We start from the raw sequence: 25,495 nt of genomic DNA on the forward strand, positions 1-25,495 counted from the left end.
TATAACCATGTATGTAGTTCCGTGGGTGTGGTTGTGTGTGTGTGGGTGTTCGTCGGTCTCTCATCTGTGGCTCGTCTCGTCATCACTGGGGAATGTGTAGTTAGTCTATTTAATGTGCGCTCACGCAATGTCTCATGCTCGTTTTTGTCGTAAGCCCGTGTTAGTTCTGTGTTACGTGTGTTGTAGTTCGCTGTGCGCTACTTGCGCTCTTTGTTTACGTGTGTGAATAAACGTGTTTGTGCAACGCACTTGCCTCGTTGTGCCTGCTGTCCAACGTTACAGAGAGGAATCTCTGTTTATCATTTTCTTTATTATTTAAGGTGAATATTTGTTAAATATATTTCAGTCTGTGTGTAGATAGATATTGGGTGTGGGACCTGATATGAATTGGTGATGATATGATGGGTAAGACATTTTCAATCCATCTCCTCTTTTTTGCCATATTTTTCTCTTCATTATCAATTTCCATGTTTTCTATTTCTTAAAATTCTGCTCAGCTTTTATTTACACAAAAAACCCACAATGCAGTGACAAGGGGGCAGGGACTGCTTCAAGGGGAAGCCAGACCAGTTATATGTGCAGGGACCTGCCACCATCGATGGCTGCCCCACCTGTCCCTTGGGCAGTGCCCCCAGACCTGCCACCCCCAATGCCTGCCGTACCCTGGGGCTGTGCCTCCTGGATCATCATCGCGCATCTGGATTTGTCTGGATTGTGACTCCTACCATGAGCAATTTCTGTCCGCAATTTCTGTCCGCAATTTCTATCAGCCCCCTCATGTAGGCTGTTGGGAGACAGGGCTTCCCCATCTCTGTGTGTATCCAGACTCCCCCCACCGTTTTGCACCCCCCTTTTGCCGATCTTTCTTTTTTTTAGGGTTTACAGACGTAGTGGAAGGTCTGTGCATGAACAGGCAGCTCCCATATGAGATTGGGTGTTATCAGGCTGGTGTGGCCGTAAGCCTGATATCAAAAAGCACATTACATAACTGGCCTCCAAGGATAGCTCTAATTTTGATACGATTACCACAGTGGATAACACTGCCTACTGAAATGGAGGCCACACACCCCTATTCGGGATCACTGTTTCTATCTGACCGGTTTTTGAGGTCAGATTTTATGAGCTTCGAATTGCCATCTTGTACTGCATCTAACCGCTGACAGATCAGTGCAAGCTGCTCTCTTAATGTCTGACTGTGTGTTCACACCGAAAGCGACGAGAGCGACACGGCGACCGGAAGTCATTCATTTTCAATGAGAGTGAGCGACACCCAGCGACGCGACGCGAAGTGAGCGATTCGAGCGACGCGAACAAGTTGAGCTTGGCTCAACTTTATGCAAATGAGCAGTGACGCGCGGCGGCGACTACCAATCAGAAAGTATGTTTGCACCCTCCTCCGAAACCGCACCTCTGACTTTGGTTCCTACTGATTATTTGTTCCGATTGCAAAATGGAGGAGAGATTAATAGTGGCTGTCTCTGGATGTCCCGCACTTTACGATGTGTCCCTGTTTATTTACAGTACAAAATGTTTATTTTTGGAGGGAATACTGTTCATTTGTTAAAAAACATCTGCAATAAATTAGCGTATACCCTATTATTGGTTATGATTTTTTTAATTCCTGTTTGATCTTCGGGTCTGGGGTAAAAAGTAAAAAAAATACATAAACATTTTAGGTTTATATACTATATGTGTTTTATACACACACTATGTTTTATACACGCACTCATTTATAATCGTGTGTCCTGTAATCAATAGATTAAAATAAATACTGCGTCCTGCTTTAAAAACGTGATTTGCATATCTGTCACGTGCTGCATGCCGGTGTGATGTTGGACATGCCCCCACGCGACGCGATGCTGGCGACTCGGCGACGGAGAGCGATTTTATCGCTTTCGGTGTGAACGCACAGTGATATTCACCAGTAAGTCTAGCCTCTTGACATTCCTTTGGCTTATGTGTCATTTTAGACTGATGTTTTTTTTTTTAACTCAATTGGTTGCCTTACCTGGTTAGAAAATTTGCTAAAGTAGGTACTTGATTTGCTAGCAACTTCACCCTCAACTAACTACTGAGCTGTTGCAAGAGGTCAAGTGACTCCATCCCCATAACCCACCTGACTATGGAGTCAAATGTGTTATCTGGAGGATTTGCTCCATGACTTAGTGCCTGCTGCACATGTGGACCTGCATTATTTTTAAGGAGTTGCAGCAGTATTTCATTATCCTTAGTTGGCTCTTCAATTCCTGAATACTCCCTAAAAACTACCCAAAGACGTTCTGCAAACTGTTCAAAGGGTTCTTTCCCTTGTTTTGCATCCATGATCTTATCCCATGCTGCCAGAACCGTGCTTCTCATATATAGAAGGGTCTGTTTCAGTATGGCTAAAACATCCATGTGTTTCTCTCCCAGTATGGGAGTTATGATACAGGAGTTGTTCCAGAGCTTTAGATTTTAGCTCTTGAGGGATAGTTGTGAGTGCTGTTTGCCAAACGTCCTTTGGTTTGGCATTAATGCACTCCAGAATGGCTCAAATGGACCTTTACAGGGAAGCATCCCAACAACGCTGGAATGTGCTGCACATTCATAAGAAGTGTTTTATCGTATCACATTAAAGCGTTCACCATAGGGATTAATGGTCATTGTTTTAATGCACTAGCAGTTCTAACCCTGGTGTGAATAGGACTACGCTCCCTGTGCTCAGTTAATTAAGTGGGGGTACAGACCCTGACTCCACAGCCTGGGCCAACCCAGCTAGCTGTGGTATTTTTCAACAAAATATGTTACAGTTTACACCTAGTGCTAAGCTTATAACCCTCAGATGAGAGCCAATGTAAAATTAACTCTAGCGACAATCCTTTGATGAGCATGCTAACCAGAGTTTCTTTTACCTCCAAAGCCCAATTCTCCATGAAGGCCTGCTCCTCTACACTAGCATATCCCTAAGCCATTGTGTGTACAAGCTAAAATTCTTGTCTTTTCACACGTGTCTGCATGCCTGCTACTCTGTGGGTATTCCGACCCGTTCTACAAATGTGTCTGTATGGTGCACCTATGTTTTCCCTGCTGCTAGAAAGAAGGGTATATTTGTCTTACCTCAGAAGAGACCAAACCCAAAGATGCAGCAACATAGGTGTGAATCACAGACAGCAATTGTAAGTCATACATGTTTCCTAGCTCATTTTCGCTCTCTCCCTGTCTCTCCTTTATTTTATTTGTGTGTCCTCCCTCTGGTTCGCTTTATCCCCTTTGTACCTTGTCATCAGTGCTTTGCCTCTGATTCTCCGTATTGTAGTCGAGCGTTTTCTCTAGTTTTGTCTGTGTTTCCCGTTTACCTGGTTTCTCTAATTGTTGTGTTCCTCTCTATTTCGCCATGTTCCTGAGTTGTCTTAGTATGTCTAACGCTCTTGCTCAGTCTGTGATTTGCTCTATGTGCCCTGCGATCCTTATGCTCTTTGTATTTGTGAGTATTGTTCCTGTTTCATCGTGCATTCCTTCTAGTGTTCTCTCCGTTTCCCTGTTAGTTCTCCTTGTGTGTCTGATCATGCCGATCTACTTGTCTAGCTCAGATGGCTCTCCTGTTATTACCCCTGCCTGTTTAGATGATGTTTTGTTATTGTTGTAGAAATTTTAACCTTAATGGTGAACAAGAACAGTCAACAGCATTTGTGTGTGGTATCAAAGTAAAATACAAAGTTTATTAAAGACAAAAGATAGAAAAATAGAAAGTTAGATTGATCCAGAGATCTTTGTTAGACTCACTCAAGAGCATGAGAGACTCACTCAAGAGTGAGGTATCACATGAGGTGAGGTGATGGGGTGAGGTATCACCTGAGGTGAGGTGATGGGGTGAGGTATCACATGAGGTGAGATGATGGAGTGAGGTATCACCTGAGGTGAGGTGATGGGGTGAGGTATCACATGAGGTGAGATGATGGAGTGAGGTATCACATGAGGTGAGGTGATGGGATGAGGTATCACCTGAGGTGAGGTGATGGGGTGAGGTATCACCTGAGGTGAGGTGATGGGGTGAGGTATCACATGAGGTGAGATGATGGAGTGAGGTATCACCTGAGGTGAGGTGATGGGGTAAGGTATCACATGAGGTGAGGTGATGGGGTATCACATGAGGTGAGGTGATGGGGTATCACATGAGGTGAGGTGATGAGGTATCACATGAGGCGAAGTGATGGAGTGAGGTATCACCTGAGGTGAGGTGATGGGGTGAGGTATCACATGAGGTGAGGTGATGGGGTGAGGTATCACATGAGGTGAGGTGATGGAGTGAGGTATCACCTGAGGTGAGGTGATGGGGTGAGGTATCACATGAGGTGAGGTGATGGAGTGAGGTATCACCTGAGGTGAGGTGATGGGGTAAGGTATCACATGAGGTGAGGTGATGGGGTATCACATGAGGTGAGGTGATGGGGTATCACATGAGGCGAAGTGATGGAGTGAGGTATCACATGAGGTGAGGTGATGGGGTGAGGTATCACATGAGGTGAGATGATGGAGTGAGGTATCACATGAGGTGAGGTGATGGGATGAGGTATCACCTGAGGTGAGGTGATGGGGTAAGGTATCACATGAGGTGAGGTGATGGGGTATCACATGAGGTGAGGTGATGGGATGAGGTATCACCTGAGGTGAGGTGATGGGGTGAGGTATTACCTGAGGTGAGGTGATGGGGTAAGGTATCACATGAGGTGAGGTGATGGGGTATCACATGAGGTGAGGTGATGGGGTATCACATGAGGCGAAGTGATGGAGTGAGGTATCACCTGAGGTGAGGTGATGGGGTGAGGTATCACATGAGGTGAGGTGATGGGGTGAGGTAACACATGAGGTGAGGTATCACATGAGGTGAGGTGATGAGGTGAGGTATCACATGAGGTGAGGTATCACATGAGGTGAGGTGATGAGGTGAGGTATCACCCCATCACTCCTCCCCTGCCAGGGTCCTCAGGTCAAGGCTTCCCTGTTCCCTCCAGTTCGCAAGGCGTCAGACACGCCAGATATACTACCATTCTGACTGGAGAGAGAGAGAGAGAGAGAGAGAGAGAGAGAGAGAGAGAAGAGAAGAGAGACTACAGGCCTGCAGAGCATACACTGATCAAGGTGATTTCCTTTTCTCTTATTACTAATAGTGGTCAATACATATATGAATTCTGATGAATATGATTACAGAAAGACCAAATATAAATTTTGCTCCGACACATATTTTTTGTGTGTGTGTATTTCTATGTATTACTAAAGCTTTAGTACCAGTGACACTTATGTTTATAGACAACAGCAAAACAGTATTCAGGGGCCAGTCAACATTTATAAAAGTGTGTGTGGGGGGAGAATGGTTCTATGAGAGAGATTTGCTCTTTAAAAAATAACAAATCCTACTGCTCCTACTACTGCTAATTATTATTATTTTTTTTACAGATGCAGGCCTCTTGTGACTATGAACATGAACTCAGAATTGAGAAATGAGGCTTGTAAATTGAACAGTGTAATGCAGATTATTAAGTGGGTGCCTTAAATAGCCTGAGTGAAAAAACACTAGGTACTTCAGTTACTATATGGTTCAGTAATCATCTTCTGTTTAGTGCAGTGCATATACACATCTGACAGCTGTTATCCAGATTGTACATCAGAACTAGGTGTCCATTTGAATGGCCACCCCTAATTGTAATTGATGGGACAATCTAGAAAATGGAATGGTGCATGAGATGTCCCAGAAAACACAGAACATCTCACACTTTAACTTGCTAGGTAGTTTTCATTAGGTAGTAGTTATATAATATATAATCAGTTATATAATGAAACAGAATAAAATACCATTGGCCAGAATGTACAGTATCGGTGATGTAGCATGTGAGTGGGATTGTTAATTTCAGCAACCCCACGGTTTGGACACCCACAACTCTATTGTATGATCATTTATACAGTATTTGCATTTTATTTATCAATTCATTACAATCATTGCATCATTGAAGCAATATCTTCAATATTGAAGTTCTCTTTCTGGGCCCAAAGTCCGCAAGACAAAAAATACCAGATCTAATGCTTAATCTCGCAGATTACCCCATTACACCTGGCACAGTAGCCAAAAATCTCGGTGTGATACTTGACTCTAACTTATCGTTTGATAAATACATAGATAATACTACTAGGATAGCTTTTCTACATCTCCGCAACATTGCCAAGTTAAGAAATGCATTATCACAGGATGATGCAGAAAAATTGGTACACGCCTTTATCTCCAGATTAGATTACTGTAACTCACTACTGTCAGACGCGCGGGCAGGGCGAAGGACGAGACACAGAATCCTAGTCTGACAACAGGCGTCACGTTTTAATTATAACAGATATTGCGCAATAGCGCACGAAAATACAAACAGACACGGCAACGTGTAGACTTTTGTTACGAATTGACCAGGCAGAGAGGGATCCAAATGCGGAAGAACACCGCTTTTATTGAAATGAGACGCTGGTACAGAAACAGGCAGGGGAATCACGAGTACTAGGATCAGTAACAGCGTTCTCTTGGCGTGGTCAGGATGGTCCAGGGTCATACCGGGGGAGCAGAAGTCAGGAGGTACAGAGGGACTAGGCAGGAGACAAGGTCGGGGACGTAAGCGAGGGTCAGGACACAGGAGAGCAGACAGGAAATAGAACGGCTTGGTACGCGGCATGAGTCGGCAATACTTCGCGACTGAGACGTGCTGGGGAAGGTGTATAAGTGACTGAAAGGGGGCGTGGTAATGAGGGGCAGGTGAGGCTGGTTAGGGAACATCAGGTGGCATTCCTTACAACTTTAAACAACGACGAGCACAGGACACTGCGCGAGCGCACATTAAATAGACAAACCACATAAGTCCCGCGTGATTACGAGACGAGCCACAGGTGAGACGGATTATCACAAGACACAACCACACCCACGGAGATACACAGACGCAGACGAGTAGACGTAGACGACGTAGACACATGCCCAAAAGGGAGGGGCTGGGGTCCTCAACGTGACATCAGGATGTTCAAATAGGAATCTAAATAAACTTCAAATAGTTCTAGTTCTGACTAGAACTCCCAGTTAAATTCCATATTGATTTTTTAAATCTTCTATTGATTTATAAAGCACTGCACAGGCTTGCTCCTGATTAACTCCAGGAACTCATGTCCTATTATAAACCCCCACATCCACTAAAATCACAGGGTGCTGGCCTTTTATTAGTTCCAACAATTAATAAGGCAACAGCAGGGGGAAGAGCCTTTTCTTGTAAGGCCCCCCAGCTTTGGAATAACCTTCCAGAATGTGTCCGGCACTCTGACACAGTCTCAATCTTTAAGTCTAGGTTGAAAACCCACTTATTTAGTTTAGCATTTGATAGATATAGATAGATAGATACATACTTTATTGATCCCGAAGGAAATTTAGCAATATACACATCTGATAACAAATGTGCTCCCTTAGATAAAGGTACAGATCCAGGGGTTCATAGACAAAGGGTTTTATGGTTGACTGGGGTGCTGGTGCTGTCGTCCTGTCACTGCTCGTGGTCACTCAAGTTTGTTGACAGTGCAGTGGATGGATGCCATTGTCTCAGAATGCTCCCAAGTCTACCTTCTGGTTTTGCCTTTTTCAGCTAGACTGTAATAATTTAATGCCGGAGTTGCTGCCACACTCCAGAAATGTTTATAATCTCATCTGTCCTGTATATGTTATATGTATATGCCCGCGTACTTGAGGAACACTGAGATGAGGAGAGATGAGCCTTTCCAGAGATCCATCCTGGGCCGGCCACCTCCTGCCTACCCAGATATGATGGAGGATCAACCCACTGCCCTGACTAACCAGTGTGGATGATGGATAAACCCACTACCCTGGGCCCTCTCACCGCCCTGAATTCTCCTAGACTAACACTACCAACCATCAAGACGTTTAGGACTAAACAGGAATTACATAAAGAACTCATGTATAACATTACCAACCATCAAAATGTTTGGGACTAAACAGGAATTACATAAAGAACTCATGTTTATAAATACACAACAAGATGGACTTTATTTATCCCTCACATCTTTTTCTTTTTTCTCTCTTTTTAAATTGTTGTCATGGTGACCAGCGTCGGCCAGAGGAGGATGGGTTCCCCCCTGAATCTTGGTTCCTCTCAAGGTTTCTTCCTCATGCCCTTAGGGAGTTTTTCCTTGCCACTGTCGCCCTTGGCTTGCTCACTGGGGGCTAGGACTCGGACACTTGTAAAGCTGCTTTGTGACAACAACTGTTGTAAAAAGCGCTATATAAATAAAATTTGATTTGATTTGATTTATCATACTCTGTCATGTCTGTCATGTCATAACAGTATTACGTTACTATGTCATGATACCATGTATAACCAGTATAACATCAAGATCACAAATGTCGTTTTATTATACAACAATTGTACAACAAATGACTATTCAAGTCAGTGGGGAACCGTCAGGGCCCTCTACGCCCTCTCAGAGGGCCTAAAATATTCTTAAAGCATTATATATATAATTATCCAATTTTATTTTATCTACTTACAGTTTGACATTCGACATCTAAACAATTACAAAAATATAAGCAAATAAAATATTCACCCGTGTCTATTCAATCTGTGTTGGAAGGTGAGGGGTTGAGTGGAAGCCTGTGAGCCTGTGTCTCCCCCTATCAGGACTGTGATGCCCGCTGTTCGTTTACAGAGGGCCTGGCAGTTATAATTCAGCGCAATACCAGTTTCAAATGACAGCAAAATTGACCAATCATATCTTCTCTCTTAGTGGGCGGGCTTAACTGTATGATAATTTCCGCCCGCTGTGGCGACGCTAGCTGTCGTTAGCACCATCGCTAGCTAGTTTCGATTCATCCCTTTGACGTCCTCGTGCGCGTTGTTTACATATTCCGCTTCCGAGAACCACGGAGCTGTGAACCTTATTTTGTTTGGAAACTTATTTTGCTTAAGATGTTATCTAGTACAGATATTATTGTTTATTGGGTTTTTAAAGCTGTACTGTCGTCTCAGTTTTTCTTTATTTAGTTTATTAAGAAAGGAAAAAAAAATTTCGGGGGGGAGGGGGGGGGGGTAGTGGGCCCAGGTTTAAAGGTCACGGTTCGCTACTGATTCAAGTGTCATTGAGTAGTTAACATTAATAAGTGAAATTTTGAGAATTTAGAATTTAACTCAAATGTTCAATGGTTAATAGAAGACATCTGCAAAGTTATAGTATTTTATAGTAACTCCCAGTGATTTTTAACATAGCGGAATGTTCACATCAAGTTTGTTGCATTTTAACCACTTTTATTTAAAAGTGGTTTAATTTATTTTATTTTTCATACATGTGATGAAGATTTCACCATTTTTAACATCAACTAAAGACTCTGCATAGCACTGGGGCTACATCAGATCTTAGCCAATTTGTATTTCTCCTATGACCTGTAGGTGGTGCTATTTTTTATAGTGAATTAAATGTTGTGAATGGCAAACATAATAGTTGAAAGACAGAAAGGGTTCAGCATACTAGTCCATTTGCCACTCCTGTCATGATAGTAGATATTATAATAATATAATTGAACACTGCTTAATTGATGTCTTCAGTTTAGAAAACATTCTTTACTTGCTGATAAATGACATTTTCAGTAGAAACAAATAAACCGTAACTATTTGCCCATGGGTAAAATCAAGACCATTTGGAATAGTCAGGATAGGTCAAGAACCTATTAGAGAGCAGCATAGTTGTAACGCTCTCCATAGCCTGCTTCCTGCATGTACTTCTCTATGTCTATTGGCTCAGGCACTGGGAGTGTTACTCTGTCATTGGCTCTACTCCCATCTTGACTGAGTTTTGAGATCAGTTCAGTCAGTGTAGGTCGGTCCTGGGGTCTCCACTTACAACAGGCCTTCATGATGGAATACCTAAAAAGTGTGAATAGAAGATGTTTCAGTATGGAATATAAGAAATTCTAACTAATTCTGTTTGAATTGTGTGATTGTGCGTGGAGGTAGTACTGTGAGTTGGAGCAGTTTGTTGGTCTCTGCAGGGATTTTCCCCTCTGCAGGTGCTGCAGAAGCTCAGAAGCCATGATTCTGGGGAAAGGTGCTTCACCTGTGAATGAAGAACATTATATGACTCATGTTAAGGACTTCAAATTGAAACTCCCAAGGAGATTCAAAGATTTTACCGCGGATTTGGATAAATTCAAATCAATTCATAATTCATAAGTGAAAATTCACAAGGACTGTTTGAAACAAACTCACCAAATGTCACCATTTCATATAGCAAGATGCCAAATGACCAACTGCATATGAGAGAATGAAAATTGTTATGGCCATATGTCCAAAGCCTAAAGTCGCTAATAAAGATCACACTAGCTCTACTCACATATCACTACTACGACTAACATGTCGGTGAGCTAACACCTCTGGGGCTTGCCACTTCTTCATCTGTTTTTCTTCCGTTTCGGCTGAAGAACCTGCCTCCAAACTCCTGTGGAACGCTGAGCCAAATCCCCACAGCTTCACACTCAGGTCTTGACCAACCAGGACACTTCGTGCCCCAACGTTGCCATGGATGCAGTTCTTACTGTGCAGATACTCCTGTTTCCAGATTAGTGATAGCATTTTGGAATATGGTAATACAGGACAAGGAACCATTAGCTGTCATAGTACTTGCCTATAAATATGTCTTATAGACAAGAGAGAGTTTAGATGTTTATGCCAAATTCACTCGGGATATCTGGGATAGTATTTGTATGCTGTAATTAATAAAGTACTTCACCCAAAGAGTTTTTATAATACAATATAAAGACCAAACTCTAGCTTTAGTAAAATGTATATTTTACTTCATGATCAGATGTGATGTAATACTGACCAAAGCTGAGGCGATCTGTCCCCCCATCATGAATATTTTTTTCTCTGTTATGTTGCATGTGGCTGACATACCCGCATGTTCCTGTGAGATTGACAGAGTGAATGTAAACAATTCCAATGTTTGTATAGATGTTGAAATGTTCAAAATTTCAGTGAAGTACAAAGTGCAAAGAGCATTCTGCACCTGTCTGTATCTCCATAAGAACCCTAGCAGGTCTCTGTTGACCAGCTCCTCCATCACCATAATGAATGGGGTCCTCACTGTTACCACCTCTAACAAACTGGGTAGAAATGGGTGGGGCCCCAGCTCAGAGAAGAAGTGGATAAAGTTCAAGAAGGTCTGGCATTCTCTGGCATTGGCTGTCTCTGTAGCACAGAATTTTTTTCCAAATTAAGGGAGAATGTGTAAAATGTGATAACTACATATTTGTAATGATTCTCAGATAAAGTTATAATTTTGAATAAAAACCTTGATCCATTTTTTTGCTATTGCACTTTGACCAGTCTGTATTTACGTAATTTACTGATCCATATAGAAACTGTAAGCCAGTTGTGTAGCAAATTTTTCTATAAAATTCATTTTTATACACATTCTATATAGATGTGTTGTATATTTAATCACTGTGTAGCCAAAGGTTGCAATGGAAAAATTAACTCAGTTATTCATATTTTCTGTACATGTATTTTAAAGGAGATAAGGTACATTTTATAGTGATTTACAGGGATTAGAACTCGCAAACTTCTTTCAGCTGCCCCTTATCTATGTCATGTCAATCCTGTCTGTACCCTTAAGCACTCGTAGGATGACTGCCCTCTCATCCTTAATGGCTCGGTAGAGGGTCACAGAGTTGTTGGGATGCACTGTAAGGGAGAGGGGCAGTGGGGTGATCTGCTGAAAGGAACGCTGTATTATCTCAGGAGACATCTGGAGTCCTGCTGCCTGTGACCAGGGACTGTCATTCCATGTTTGGGCTGTCATAGGTACAGCTTCAGACTCCAAAGGATTGAGCTCTGGAGGGGCTGTTAGGAATGTTGGGAAAAAGAGATAAATCTCTAAAAATGAAAAGGAAAAACGATGAAGAAGCTACAAGTCTTAAAATAAATTTAAACAAATGCTTAAATATGTTTTTAATGAAATGTTAAATGAAACTGCATAAACAGAAAAATATAGTATAAAAATAATTAATTTTAAAATTAATTTAGAAGGATTTATTTCCTAGAGCTAAATCACCACATGCACCAACACCAACACCACCATTTCCCCCACAGACCTACCATCAATGCCCCGTAGGTGCTGTCTATTGCTGCGCTGCTGTGTGGGTGTGTGATGGTGATTGTGTGTTTGTTGTCTCTGTGTTGTGACATCTTTGGCAGTCATAGGTACGGTCTCATACTCCAAGGGGTTGAGCCCTGCAGGAGCTGTTAGCAACCAAGAATGAAACAGAATAATGAAGGACAAACAGAAAATAAAGGTTTATTTTTAGATTTAGGTTTATTTTCTGGGGCTAAAATACATTTATGCTTTGCATTTTCCCTGATCTCCATGTTCATTGGCCAAAGGACATTTGACCAGCTACTTTTTAAAGTAAAGTCAAAACTAAAATCTTAATCTGCATTTCTGAATCCATTGTTTCTAAATTACAACCAAAAAATTGGGTTGAGATTCCACCACCAATTCAGTACATATAAATATAACTCCAACTCATGGACACCTTCATGCAGTGACACTAAACTTCACAGGTGTGCACTCCAATGGAGTCTGGAGCAGGAGTTCTGTAAAGGTGATGCATCTCTGAAATGGTGGGAACCATTGCAGCTTTCAACACCCATTGACAGGTTTTCAATTGGCTGATCCATATTCAGACACACTGTAAGTTACGTATACTCTGTATGTTCAAGTTTCATAGACACTGGCCACACTGCTCATATTTTCAAACACTTTATATTAGTCTATGTCATATTGTTACCAACACATCCACATGCACTCATGATCACATGATCATGTGTAAGCCATGCAATTTGGACTCTTTTTGGCAATTTTGACTTTTGACAATTTTGACAATACTTTTTGAACTACTCCTAGGTATCTCTGAATTTCCAAAAAATTGGCCTCAGTGTGTGCTTTTGAGTTTCAAATTAAATAATTACCCAAATTAGTGCCAACTATTTATTACTGTGGATTCTTGATATATTGTGGATGGAGCCCATCCACTCTGGTTTGTTAAACCTGTTGGCACATGGTAGCATTATACTTTTACCTGTGGTGTGAATTGGTCTCATGAATCATGAATCATGAAAAATCTCTAGTCACAACAAAAAGCACTAATACCTAAAGAGTTTCTAAACTGCCCATGTAATCAATCATGCTGATTTCAATTTTCACCAACCAGAAAATAATAACAAGGCTTAGTTTACTTTCCATGTCATATTCTTGTTAAAAAAACTTGAATGGTCCTCTGTTTGGATAAATTATGATGGCAATAAGGATTGCAGTACTTGCCAGACCTGGATACTGCCAATCACCACCTGTGGCTATGCTTATCGTTTTTATTATAGCTGTAATTCTAATTGAATGTATTAAATGTATGTGAACCGCAGGAAGACTAGGGACCAAAAAGACAACAGCTGGGAGGGATTTCTAACAGACCAACAGCATCACAGACTCACCATCAATGCCCTGTAGGTGCTGCCTGCTACTACGTTGTGGTCTGGGTGCGTGATGGTGATTGTTTGTTTGATATTTCTGTGTTGTTACGTCCTGGACATCATTCTTAGTGCACAGCCTCAATAGACATAGAGCAAGCAGTATAATCACGAAAGCCCCCAGCAGCAGGACTGGCACCACAATGATTTCAAGTTCATACACCTGTACCACTGACAGAGAGGATGGAAAACACAGCAGATTGGAATTTTAATTTCACTTTAGTACTTTAAACAAAATATGTCATATAGATATCTAAATAATTTTTCAGCTTCATTACACTTGGGCTGCCATGATCACTAAAGCGGAAATTATAAGTCAAGCACACTGACATTGGAATTCTAGCAAGATGTCATAGTAAATCCCTTGTCAAACCATATTTTATGGTAGTTTCTATTTCTATGCTACTAGTCTTACATACAATAAATCACAGGTTGTATTCAACATTAAACATGCAATTACACTAGCATCTATTTCACTATAAATGATTTAGAGGTTCTTGCCAAAGCACACCAGAAGGCTAAAACGCCAAAAGGATTTAAATAACCCTGGCTGTCAGTGCTCCAATTATCTGTTCAGCAAATTATATGATTATCATGATGCATTTTAGGCAGTTTTTTTTACTACAAGTGCATTTCTTCTGCATTGGAGGAACTGAAACCAGATCTCCTAATAGGAAGGAGCAGGAAGTGGAACCAGTAAGAGAAAAGAGAAGCAGCAGCTTACCACATATCCTGTCCCCTGGAACACAGACGCTTGTAACATTAGATGAATTAGACATGCTGTCAAAAGAAAATAACTCATGAGATTGGGCCGTACCTTCTGCCAAACACTGAATTATAATTAGGCGTGGGAACTAAGCAAACTGTTCATCATGTGTCTAGAGGCAACGTGACAGGAATTTGGGACCCTTCTCAGAAAAAGCCGGATATAGACATTTGGAGAGACTGTGCAGTTATTAATCTAACACTGTTGCAATTTGGGCCTTGTCGAAGAACCGCAAACCTGCACCTATCAGATAGTCTATAATTGAAATTACTGGTAGAAAACATAATTAAGTTTATTTTCTGTTTTTTAGCACTTGTTTGCTAGGTGTTAATGTTTGGACCAATAAACTGTTTTTCTATGATTTTTAATGGATTTGAAATGACACTATCGCTATTAAGATTTAAATACTGACTGTTAGTAATTTAATCATTGCAAATACCCAACTTTTTTTAACCTAAGGAAGGACTGTGTTAAGTTTGATTTTATATAGAATCCAATTTCCTCATTTGAGGATCAGGCCATTTTACATTTGGCTCTTTGGACTTCCTTCTTGGCTCTGAGTGATTTACAGTTCCGATGTAAAACTGCTTTTATTGATAATCGAAATCTTATTTGAAAAGATGTAATTTCTGTGTAGGTTGATATAAGCTGCTATAAGCATACCCTTCTAGCTCTGACATAAAACAAGATGTGTTAGAGAATACATATTCCAAGTACGTTCTTTGAATTCTTATCCATTACAAGCACTCACTATGACAGGATTACTGTCATTGTTGAATATTAGTTACACAGAGTAAAAAGGCTGTTGTTAAATTGATTACAGGGAAATTACATATTGACATATACAATACATATGCTCTTAACATATTTTATTGTAAAGACAAAGTTTTTATGCATATACACAAAGTAAAGAAATGATCCAGGTGGAGACCTGTAACACAGAACTCAGAAATGATAAGTATGTCAGGAGAACCAAGAATGATGTTAACAATTTTAATAAGGGGTCAAAGGTTAGATAGAAAATCACAACCAAAGGAAACATTTTCTGAAATGCGTTGGACTATTCACACTATAATAAGAATAATTATAATAATTATAAAGTTTAATTGATATAGTGCCTGTGGTGATTTGGGCCCAAGGGGCACAGCGGTACTGAACAGATAGTGCTACAAACTACAAAATAATGCAAATGTCAGCTCTTCCATTCCTCCAGTCCAAACAAGGCAAAGTGTGGAAACAATACCAAAAGGCAATAAAACAATCTCCATGAGATATCACACAAGCCATCTTCAATATAGCTGAACAATGTAAGGCTTCAGCAATAGCGATAGCAGCAGTTTTGCCAAATGCCAAACAACGGTTACAGTGGCTAAAACAATAACTGGAACAGGCTGGTTTAGTTTGCCTTTAAATATGCTCCACCTACACTGGCTTAACCAACATGTCCATTGTAGGTGTGTTATACAGTATGCTAATTTAAAACTATTTATATGTTTGCCAATTTACCAGTTAGTATGTTATGATGATATATAATGTCTCAGTCCCTTTTCTCATATATGGACTTATTCTCTCCCCTTTCCTAGCTGCTGATTGTACATCTGCATGTCTAGAATTATGCGTGTTGGTGGCAGTAATTGTGTTCCTGTGTCTCATTTTATAGTGATGATGACTCAGCATTTCATCATCATAGCATCTTTGCTACCTTCCAAAATGATGGTAAAACACAAAACAGTTTGGGGCAGTCATGGTCTGTTGGTAGGGAACTAGTCTTGTGACTGGAGGGTCATGGGTTTGTATTCCCAGACCTGAGGCCTTGACTGAGGTGTCCTTGAGCAAGGCACCTAACCTCAAATGCTCCCCGGGCTAGGGCTAGGGCTTCCCACTGCTTTGGGTGGGCAAATTTCAATTGAAAACTAAATTGACAAATATGGCACATTTAACATTTTTTATTTTTAAAACATGAGCAAACAAGAAAAAATCTAAAACTAAACAAGGACACAAAACAGACAATATTGACAGCATAAAACTAATGATGCAGACAAAAGCAAAACAAGCCATTATGTCGTAGAAAGAAAATACTGAGAAAAGGGAAACATTTTGAATTCAGATTTGAAATAAAGAATTGCAGAAGAGAAATGAAGAGATCATGGAAGGATATCACAATGTTTTGGCTCAAGTGTAATAAAAGATCTGGCCACCAGAGGACATTTTGAACAGTTAATTCCTTCTCTGGAATTGAAGGCCAGTATTTAAAGACCTATGCAAGTGGGTGAAGGTCAGTTAAATGAGAGGGTGCAAGATCACGTGCAAGGATTTATAGGTAAGCAGTATAAGTTTACATTTTATACAGATTAAAACAGGTAGCCAGTGCAGCAGCAAAAGTACTGACAATGGCAGATTTATTAGCATGGAAAATAATGCTGGCAGCAGAGTTTTGATCATACTGTAGCAGACAGATAGTTTTGATCATACTGTAGCAGACAGATAGTTTTGTTGGGAATGCCTATGAAAAGAGAGTTACACTAATCAAGACCGGAAAAGATGAATGCATGTATTAAAGTTTCTGCAGCTTGGTTGGTGTATGGAGTATATGTACTTTTATACAAATGACCTGATGTTAGGATTGAAAGGTGGGTGAAAAGAAAGGGATGTAGATGGAGAGAGACACACACAATCAATACTATGCTTAAAGTCTGTCCACTTTGAAACTATACTTTTGAAACTAAACTACATGTTTACTAAATTGAATTTCTATAAAAAGCAAAATTTATAAAACAGAACATGTAAAAAACACAAGATTGGAAAAAAAAAAAACACCAGCATTGAATCAACAGGCGCACTGAATGAAGTGTCAACAGTAAGACAACCCTCAAAAAAGGAATGGTTTTGGAGATGGTGGCTACAGAGAATTACTCTCTCCTTATCCTTGTGTCACTATTGGCAGTGTACTGGTAGTATGAGGTAGTTCTCATTCAGGTTGCAAGGGTAGTTCAGAATAACACATCCATAATTGCCATCACAAGATTTGCTCTGTCTCACAGCACAATCTCAAAAACATGGAGGAGGTACCAGGACACAGGCCATGTGTAGAGGCAGGAATCAAGAAGAGCATCAAGCCAGCAGCATGACTGCTATCTGCTCCTCAGTGTGAGCATGATCAGGAAAAGTTGCCAAAGCTCTGCAAAATGACCTCCAGTTGGCTACTGGTGTGCAGGTTTCTGACCAACCTGTGAGAAACAGAGTTCATGAGGGTGGCACGATGCCCTGACATCTTCTTTATGTGAGCCCTCACAGCCCAACACTGTGCAGCTCGAGTGGTATTTGCCAGAGAACACCAGAATTAGCAGGTCATATTCTCTTCAGACCAGGCATGCCATTCTTTTCACAGATGAGGGAAAGTTCATGCTGAACACATACAATAGACGTGAAATAGTCTGTAGACACTGTGTGTAATATTATGCTGCCTGCAACATCATCCAGTATGACTGGTCTGGTGTGGGTCAGTGATGGTCTGCGGAGGCATATCCTAGGAGGGTCACACATGAACATCCAATGGTACCCTGACTGCTGTTAGATACCTGAATGAAATCCATCCATCCATTATCTGAACCGCTTAATCCCTCTAGTCGGGGTCAAAGGGGGGGGGGTCTGGAGCCAATCCCAGCATCTCCGGGCGAAGGCAGGGTCCTGAATGAAATCCTCAGAGCAATTGTCAGAATTTATACTCTTGAGGTTCCTTCTGGTGTCCTCCTGAGTTCCTCCTGGTGCAGAACAATATTCAACCTCATCTGGTCAGTGTTTCTGGACAGTGAAGACATGAATGCCATTCACTGCCCTCATGTTCCCCAGTCAAATTGGCAACCTCATGGACATTGTGTACCAGTGCATCTGTTGCTGTCAAGTAGGGTCAAAGACTAGAAGAAAATCCAGAAAGTCTAGTAGCTCATTGATGCCTTGATCCAGGTTTGCAAGGAAATCCCCCAGGACACCATCCTCTGTCTTATCAGGAGTATGCCCAGACATGTTGGGAGTGTATTCAAACATGTGAGGGCCATACACACAACTGAGTTACATCATGAGTTGTGTGGAAATTCATACAAATTGGCTGAGCCTGTGAGTTATTTTTTTTATCCAGCAATAAATTGTAACGAGGCACCCCCGAACACGGTGGTGTCGCGCTGGTTTCGAGGAGTGTAGGACTCAAGTGCAAACCCACTAAAAGCAAAACGGCAAAAAACAGCCAAACTGAAACCTCCGCGTCTGCGGGAAAACGAAAACAAAAAACCCAGAGGGAACAGAAGAACTACACGGAGAACCTCGACGTGTGTATAGACCAGGTAAGTAAACAAACAAAAACACGCGGAAGGGAATACAACGCGTCTAAAGAAAAAAAACGGGAAAACGAAAATCACACGGAGAACGGCTCAACGTGTCAAAAGGAGAAATAAAATAGATGAAGCTTAGGTAGGCAAGACCTAAGCTTCTACCAGATTACCTGTCAGCCTGTCCACCAGAACACTGGTAGACAAACCGACATAGAACAGAGAGGGAAGAAACAAACAGAACGTATGAGAGACAAAACCTGAGAACACTCAGGGGAGAAACAGACGTAAACAGAGAAACGTAGCCACTGCACAAAGGCAAGAGTAACTGGCTTAGGCTGCGAGCGTGAATACAACTAACAACTTCAGCAAAGGACTGCTGAAGTTGCTCGCCTTAAGTAGGCTGCAAACACCTGCAGCCTATTGTGCCTGATTGCCCCCAGGTCTAGCTCGCGGGCTCCTCCTTGTGGCGACCGGAGGAACTGTCCTGGGTCCAACCCTGACATAAATTTGTTTGATTTGATTTTGTCACTTTGTTGCCCCTGACTCCTGCCTCAAGCTACTCTCTGTGTTTGCGTGTATATGTATGTATCTGTGTGTTAAAAGCAGGGGAGGAGAGCTGACACTCTCCTCTCTGTCCTGGCTCTGGAGGTTCTGGCTCCAGTCCTGGGGCCTCATTTATAAACAGTACTTGCACAATAAAAAGGTCCAAAATGTGTATACACAACATCTCAGGCAGAAACGGGGATTTGTAAAGAAATTCAGAAACTGTATACAGCCATAAAACATATGTGAGAGAATAAGAATTTGCAACACTGTGGTAGAATAGATAGTAGCTAAATGCACAAAGCATATAACGTATAAATTCATATGGAACTTGTGCTCCATAATAGGCCACTAAGTCAAGACAATTTTTCATATATATAAATACATATTATTCATACATATAATGTAACACGCTCGAAGGAGGAGGCACGACGAGAGCAAACGGTGCACATGAAACGTTTAATGACAAACTAAACGGTGTAAGCTCCATGCGGAGGATGAGCACATACATACGACACTTACGCAGGCACAAAACTTTAGACAAAGACGAGCACAAGATATTATATAGGTGACATTATATAGGTGATTAACACAGACCCTCGTGATCTTGAGACAAGGCACAGGTGCGACTACTAACACGCTCATAAACGACCCACACATGGACAAACATGGAGATAACTGCACGCAGACGACATAGCGACACGCCCACGAGGAAGGGTCCGGAGCTGTGACCGTGACAGAGCCTGCCACCAGGGGCTCGCTACTCCCGGAGCGTCCCACGCAGGTGGAAAGCCCAGAACCTACACCGACGGGCAGGTCCGGAGCCGCTAGGATCACGAGCCTCCGAGAGCCGTCTCCCCCGATGGTGGGAACCGCCGCGAACAACTCTAGAACACCCTCCCTGGGAAAATACATTAAACACGGGCACAAGCACAAACACTGGAACATTAAACATAAAGGGCACAACAGGGAACAGGGTTTTGGGAGAAACACAGGAATAGACAAGCAAATAGGCACAGGCAGCCACGGAGTTGCGCTGGCTGCCTGCCACAGCGCTAGTGGTGGCGCAATCCCTCCTAGGGTCGCAGGCGAGACAGGCGGCGGAGTCCCTCCGGTCTTCGGGACCGGCTTCTGAGCACGTGTTGCGCTGCTCGGTGCTCCCGCTGGACGAACACCCGGTTTCTTCTCCCGTGGCGCTCCGGGCGCCTTACTGGGCGCTACCGGGGGGCTTGCCCTTAGTCGCTCACTGGCCGCTTTACGTGGCGCCTCCGAGGGCACTCCGAACCCCCACCTCGGACCACGGGCTGTGCTGTTGCCCACTCGCGCTCCCAGGGGCGACGCTGTCTCACCTCTTGAGATCTCCATCTCCTCTTCCTCGGAGTCGCCCCGACCCAACGACATCGGTTCTTCAGGGGTTGGACAGCGCGAACAGCTCATGCTGCTTGCCTCCGAAGGGGCCACGGGGAACCTCCTTCCCACTCTAGCAGTCCCTCTCAGATAGTGCAGTCGCCTCCGAATAAACAGAGGCGCTGTCTTCCTCCTCGCTCTCGCCGTTTCATCTGGAGAAGGGCGAGCAAACCGACGGAGGGCGACTGAAGTCTTCCTCGTCGCACTGCACCGTACGGTCTGAACACACGGAAAGGGGAGGGCTGACCTCTTCCTCTTCCGCGCCTGGGTGCTCGTTGGGGTTTGAGTGGATGGACAGAGCGGGACAGGCTCCCTCCTCGCCCTCCCCGTAATACACCGTAGGTGCAGAGTACAACGATGACGGGGGGCTGATCCCTTCCTCGTCCAACATCTGGGGAGAAGCTGCAGACACGGGGGGGAAGCCGCTAGCCTCGCCCTTGCTCTCTTCCTCCAAGCTCACGGAGGGGAGGGGACTCCCCTCTCCCTCGGACTCCCCGCTCTCGAACTAGTATTCAGGAGGGTTCCGGGCCAAAGCAACCACTCCCACCACTAGAGGGGCACTGGACTTCTCATCAGGGTATGCCAGGGACGGAGCGCAGTGTCTCTCGCTCCATACCCTCTGTGCGGCCAGCCAGAAACACTCTGCGTCTGCCTCGGTCTCGGCCGCCTGGGCTTGACGTAGCAGGCTCGCGCAGACGGGGTCCTGCTGCATCCCCTCAACAGAGTCTGATGTGTTCATTAATTTATTTGATATATCAGTTCATTAGCCTATTTTTTATGTATTGATATTTGTTGCTCCAAACTACTTGCATTGTTAAGTTTTCTTGATCCCCTAAAGTCATGGTAAATAGGCTGGAAAAAGTTGCCAATTATTATAAGCCTAAACAGTGGAAAAGTAATTGCAAACACACTCACAGATCTATTAATAGACATTAGAGGATGATTAATTGTCTACAATTACTTGTTTTGGCATTAATAGAAGACCTAGCCAACGGATGGATATGGCAAGAACATGCTTCCAGATATCACAACGATCTTGCCAGTGATAATCACTGGATAATGAGTTGATTAGGTTCCCAAGAGTCATTCTTTTGTAGCTGTGTATGAATGAAATAATTAATGAAATTGGGCAATACCTGTCCATTTACATGGCTCGTGTGTGCTGTTACAAGTTGGAGAGGGTCTCAGATGATCCTGACTTGGAAAATGAGAAAGAGGAGGAGCCCTCACTCTGGTCTCGCCTTTCAGTGGGGGTTTCATGTGAGATCATGGAAACTGGGTGCCCCAGGAGAAAGCGAGTCCTGGTGGGTCATGTCATACATCACCAAGTGCAATGCACAGCATCAGATGCAGTGGTGTAAAGCATGCCACCACTAGACTGTAGAGCAGTGGAGGCGTGTTCTCTTGAGTAACGAATCATGCTTCCCCATCTGGCAATTTCATAGACGGGGTTTGGCGCTCGCCAGGAGAACGGTACTTGTCTGACTGCATTGTGCCAAGTGTAAAGTTTGGTGGAGGGAAATTATGGTGTGGGGTTGTTTTTCAGGAGCTGAGCTTGGCCAATTAGTTCCAGTGAAAGGAACTCTGAATGCTTCAGCATACCAAGACATTTTGTACAATTCCATGCTCCCAACTTTGTGGGACCAGTTTGGAGCTGGCCCCTTCCTCTTCCAACATGACAAGCAAGGTCCGTAAAGACATGAATGGCAGAGTCTGGTGTGGATGAACTTGATTGGCCTGCACAGAGTCCTGACCTGGCATAGAACATCTTTGGGATGAATTAGAGTGGAGACTGAGAGTCAGGCCTTCATGTCCAACATCAGTATGTGACCTCACAAATGCGCTTCTGGAAGAATGGTCAAAAATGCCCATAAACACACTCGTAAACCTTGTGGACAGCCTTCCCAGAAGACCTGAATGTTTTCTAGCTGCAAAGGGTGGATCAACGTCATCTTGAACACTATTTTAGGAATAGGAATGGGATATCATGTAAGTTCATATGTGAGACAAGGAACAAGGAAGGTGAGCGAATACTTTTGACAATATAAAAATATATATATATATATATATATATAGTATTATAGTATTACATATTAAACTATAATTAATTATTATAGTTTTACTGTTAAATCAAAACTGTCTGCAGAGGTTTGCTTAGACTCTTAACAGCCTTTGAAACTACCTTGGACAGTGCTATTTAAGTACTATTTAAGGTCTTCTTAAATATGCTAATATATTAAATCTGATACTCAGTGTGGGTGCTAATGTCAGGACATTTGAGACCAGACACCATAATTTTTTTATTACATCTTAAATTTGGGTTGCATTGGCACCTGCCTCTGACTGCTTCCTGGTACTTTTAGCTAGAACATGTAAACGATTCTTAAATAACATCCATGTATCAGGAAAATTAAAATACATATGATGTCTTAGTTTTTTTCTATTTATATACTTCCACTTTGTGAGCCTGGTGTTACCTTCCCCAGTTACTCAAATGGCACACAACTGATGCTCCTAAGTAAATAATGATTTCAGCTCTTATATTGTGTTACACGCTCCCAAGTTAAAAGAAAGTTGGCGAGGACGCTTCCTAGACAATGTAGCCACAATATTGAGCTCTTTATATATATTGTGCTCATTTTCTGTGATTCACTGGATTTTTATATTTTATGCATTTAATAATATTTAAGTTTCTTTTTCATTTAAAAATCTTCTGCTCATTATTATTAAGTGTATATTGTAAAACATTTTAAGCTGTGACATGAAAATTCAATACAGACTGAATCAGATCAAAAAGAATTTTAGCTTTTTTGCTTGCTCAGAATTGAAAATATCAGTGTTTAAATACCACAATTATTTGTACAACTGCAATGTTTGTAGTGTTTCCTGGAATATACATCCAATATAGTGCACTTTGAGTACCATTTGGACTATCACTCAGTGGTGTGTGTGTAGTTTGGTTCCCCAAATATAATGACAACCTCAATAATAATTAACAGTGTGATGTGATTTTTTTGGCTGTCAGCTCAACAAGGAATGTAATGAAATTCAAAATGTTTCCAATGGTTTACTAATCTTAAAATGTGCATAAATGTTGTGTAAGTAATAAAGCTGTGTAAATACATTTAAATTCCAATTTAATGACATTCCTTATCTAGCATGACCTGGGTTTAGTTAACAATAAAAAGTGAGCGGGTGTGAGCAGATTCATTTAAACGTCCCTCCAAAGGTTAAATGAATTTTAGTCCACCAACACTACATACAGTAGGAAATGACACGTCATTTTACATACAAACTTATATTTTATGTAAATGTGCTATCACAACGTTTTTTTTTTTGCATTGTGCATTCCATTCATGTCTCCACTACCGTCACACCTTTCCGCACAGCTTAGTCATTCTAAAACGTTGCACGCTGGCTTTGGTATACATTCATCTCTGTCTGTCGCGCAACCTGTTTATCCACATTGCTCCCTCAAGCACAGACATCGTGTTGACATGTTAGCATGAGAATACACACCCACACAAATGTTTCTCAAGTGTTATGATGATCCATGAAACTTCGGCAGAAAAACATACAAATGAAGACATTTTTCATCCATGGTGTTAAAATGTATGAAAGTATGTCCTCAGGTTACATGAGGTGACTTGTAAATACCGTCTGTTAATAAAATTTAACACATGGTTATGCAAAGAAATTTTAGATGTCGTAGGCTACTGTGATTAAGGCTGGCATCGAAAGAAGCAAACCTGAAAGAATATAGCTAAGTGACTCCACGCCAGGATAAGTCATCGTTTATTCGAAAGTACTTTTCTACAATTTAATCGAATTCTAGCTTTAGCGATATTCTGATCCACCTCGTATTAACGTAATGATAATTTTTGCGCTATTGATCAAAATTACACCAGGATTCTAATATACGCTCAAACCATTTAAATGAATCACACGTCTTAAAAGCTTGAACAAAGATTTTTCGTATACCCCAGTCTAGTCTTCCATTTGTATGCCTGTGTTATGTGATTGCTGAATGTGTATCTTTAGACAGTAGCTAACAGCTTTTGTAAACCAGAACCTTGAGTTATGTAATGTGACGCTCGTTTAATTAAAGTGGTTATAATAAAATAAAAGTATCATATGACCAGCAGTAAACTTACATTTCATCGTCTGTAGTAAAGAAGAAAATTGTAGTTTTGTCTTCTTATCTTGCCTTGCCACAATGCTTACTTTTGTTGGGATATTTTATAATATAATCCAACATTATAACCATTCTGTAGTTTGTTAAAATATTGTCTGTCACTGTTTTTTTCTGTGAAGCCGTTCACTATCTGTTACCAACTTTTTTGTTCCTGTTTTCTCTCTCCAAAATAAGCCCTGCCCCAACCTGTGTCCTCCACACCACACCTGTGTCCTCCACACCACACCTGTGTCCTCCACACCACACCTGGTTCTCTCTTATCTGATCCTAACTGACCCTATTCTTGTATATTATATGTTATGTTATAAATGTTATAAAAGCTCACATGCAAGTGTAATCAAGTTGTTAAGATGAGTAAATGTAAGTATAGCAGCGATCAGGTTCTCTCATTGTCTAAACCCATGGGTACTGCAGTTTCTGAGGGGTGAAGTGTCATGTGGTTTGATTTCATTCATGGCTCAGTATCTCTACTTTACCTCATGGGTTACACATCTTTGCCCTTCCATCTGTCTCATTTTCACTTAATCATGCTGTTAATTTATACCCCACATTTTCATCCCTTAGTGGATTGTCATGTAATTGTAATTTTGTATTTTTCTCCATGTTCTTTGCTCTTTCCCATTGTTTCGTTTGAGCCTTTATGTTTTATTTTTGTAGGTTTTGACTCCTTTTACAAATT

General features: G+C 41.8%; 1 protein-coding gene across 3 annotated transcripts; it reads right to left on the reverse strand.

Annotated features, from left to right (window-relative positions):
* Window positions 1–8,043: 8,043 nt before the first annotated feature.
* styk1a (serine/threonine/tyrosine kinase 1a) lies at window positions 8,044–24,957 on the reverse strand. Of its 3 annotated transcripts, none has more exons than XM_077008061.1 (11): window positions 24,776–24,957; window positions 14,305–14,360; window positions 13,545–13,743; window positions 12,153–12,296; window positions 11,664–11,930; window positions 11,062–11,243; window positions 10,879–10,959; window positions 10,390–10,604; window positions 10,266–10,306; window positions 10,017–10,113; window positions 8,044–9,923 (listed from the first exon to the last, which is right to left on the reverse strand). In XM_077008061.1, exons 1-11 carry the CDS (start codon window positions 24,780–24,782, stop codon window positions 9,728–9,730), a joined length of 1,485 nt encoding a protein of 494 aa, XP_076864176.1. In that variant the 5' UTR covers window positions 24,783–24,957; the 3' UTR covers window positions 8,044–9,727. The 3 variants fall into 3 exon arrangements, with proteins under 3 accessions (XP_076864176.1, XP_076864175.1, XP_076864177.1); XM_077008060.1 differs by having other exon boundaries at window positions 8,045–9,923; window positions 13,545–13,751; XM_077008062.1 differs by having other exon boundaries at window positions 8,046–9,923; window positions 11,664–11,897; window positions 13,545–13,751.
* Window positions 24,958–25,495: the final 538 nt, after the last annotated feature.

This window comes from Brachyhypopomus gauderio, chromosome 6 (assembly GCF_052324685.1).
Source record: "Brachyhypopomus gauderio isolate BG-103 chromosome 6, BGAUD_0.2, whole genome shotgun sequence".
NCBI classification, from domain to species: domain Eukaryota; kingdom Metazoa; phylum Chordata; class Actinopteri; order Gymnotiformes; family Hypopomidae; genus Brachyhypopomus; species Brachyhypopomus gauderio.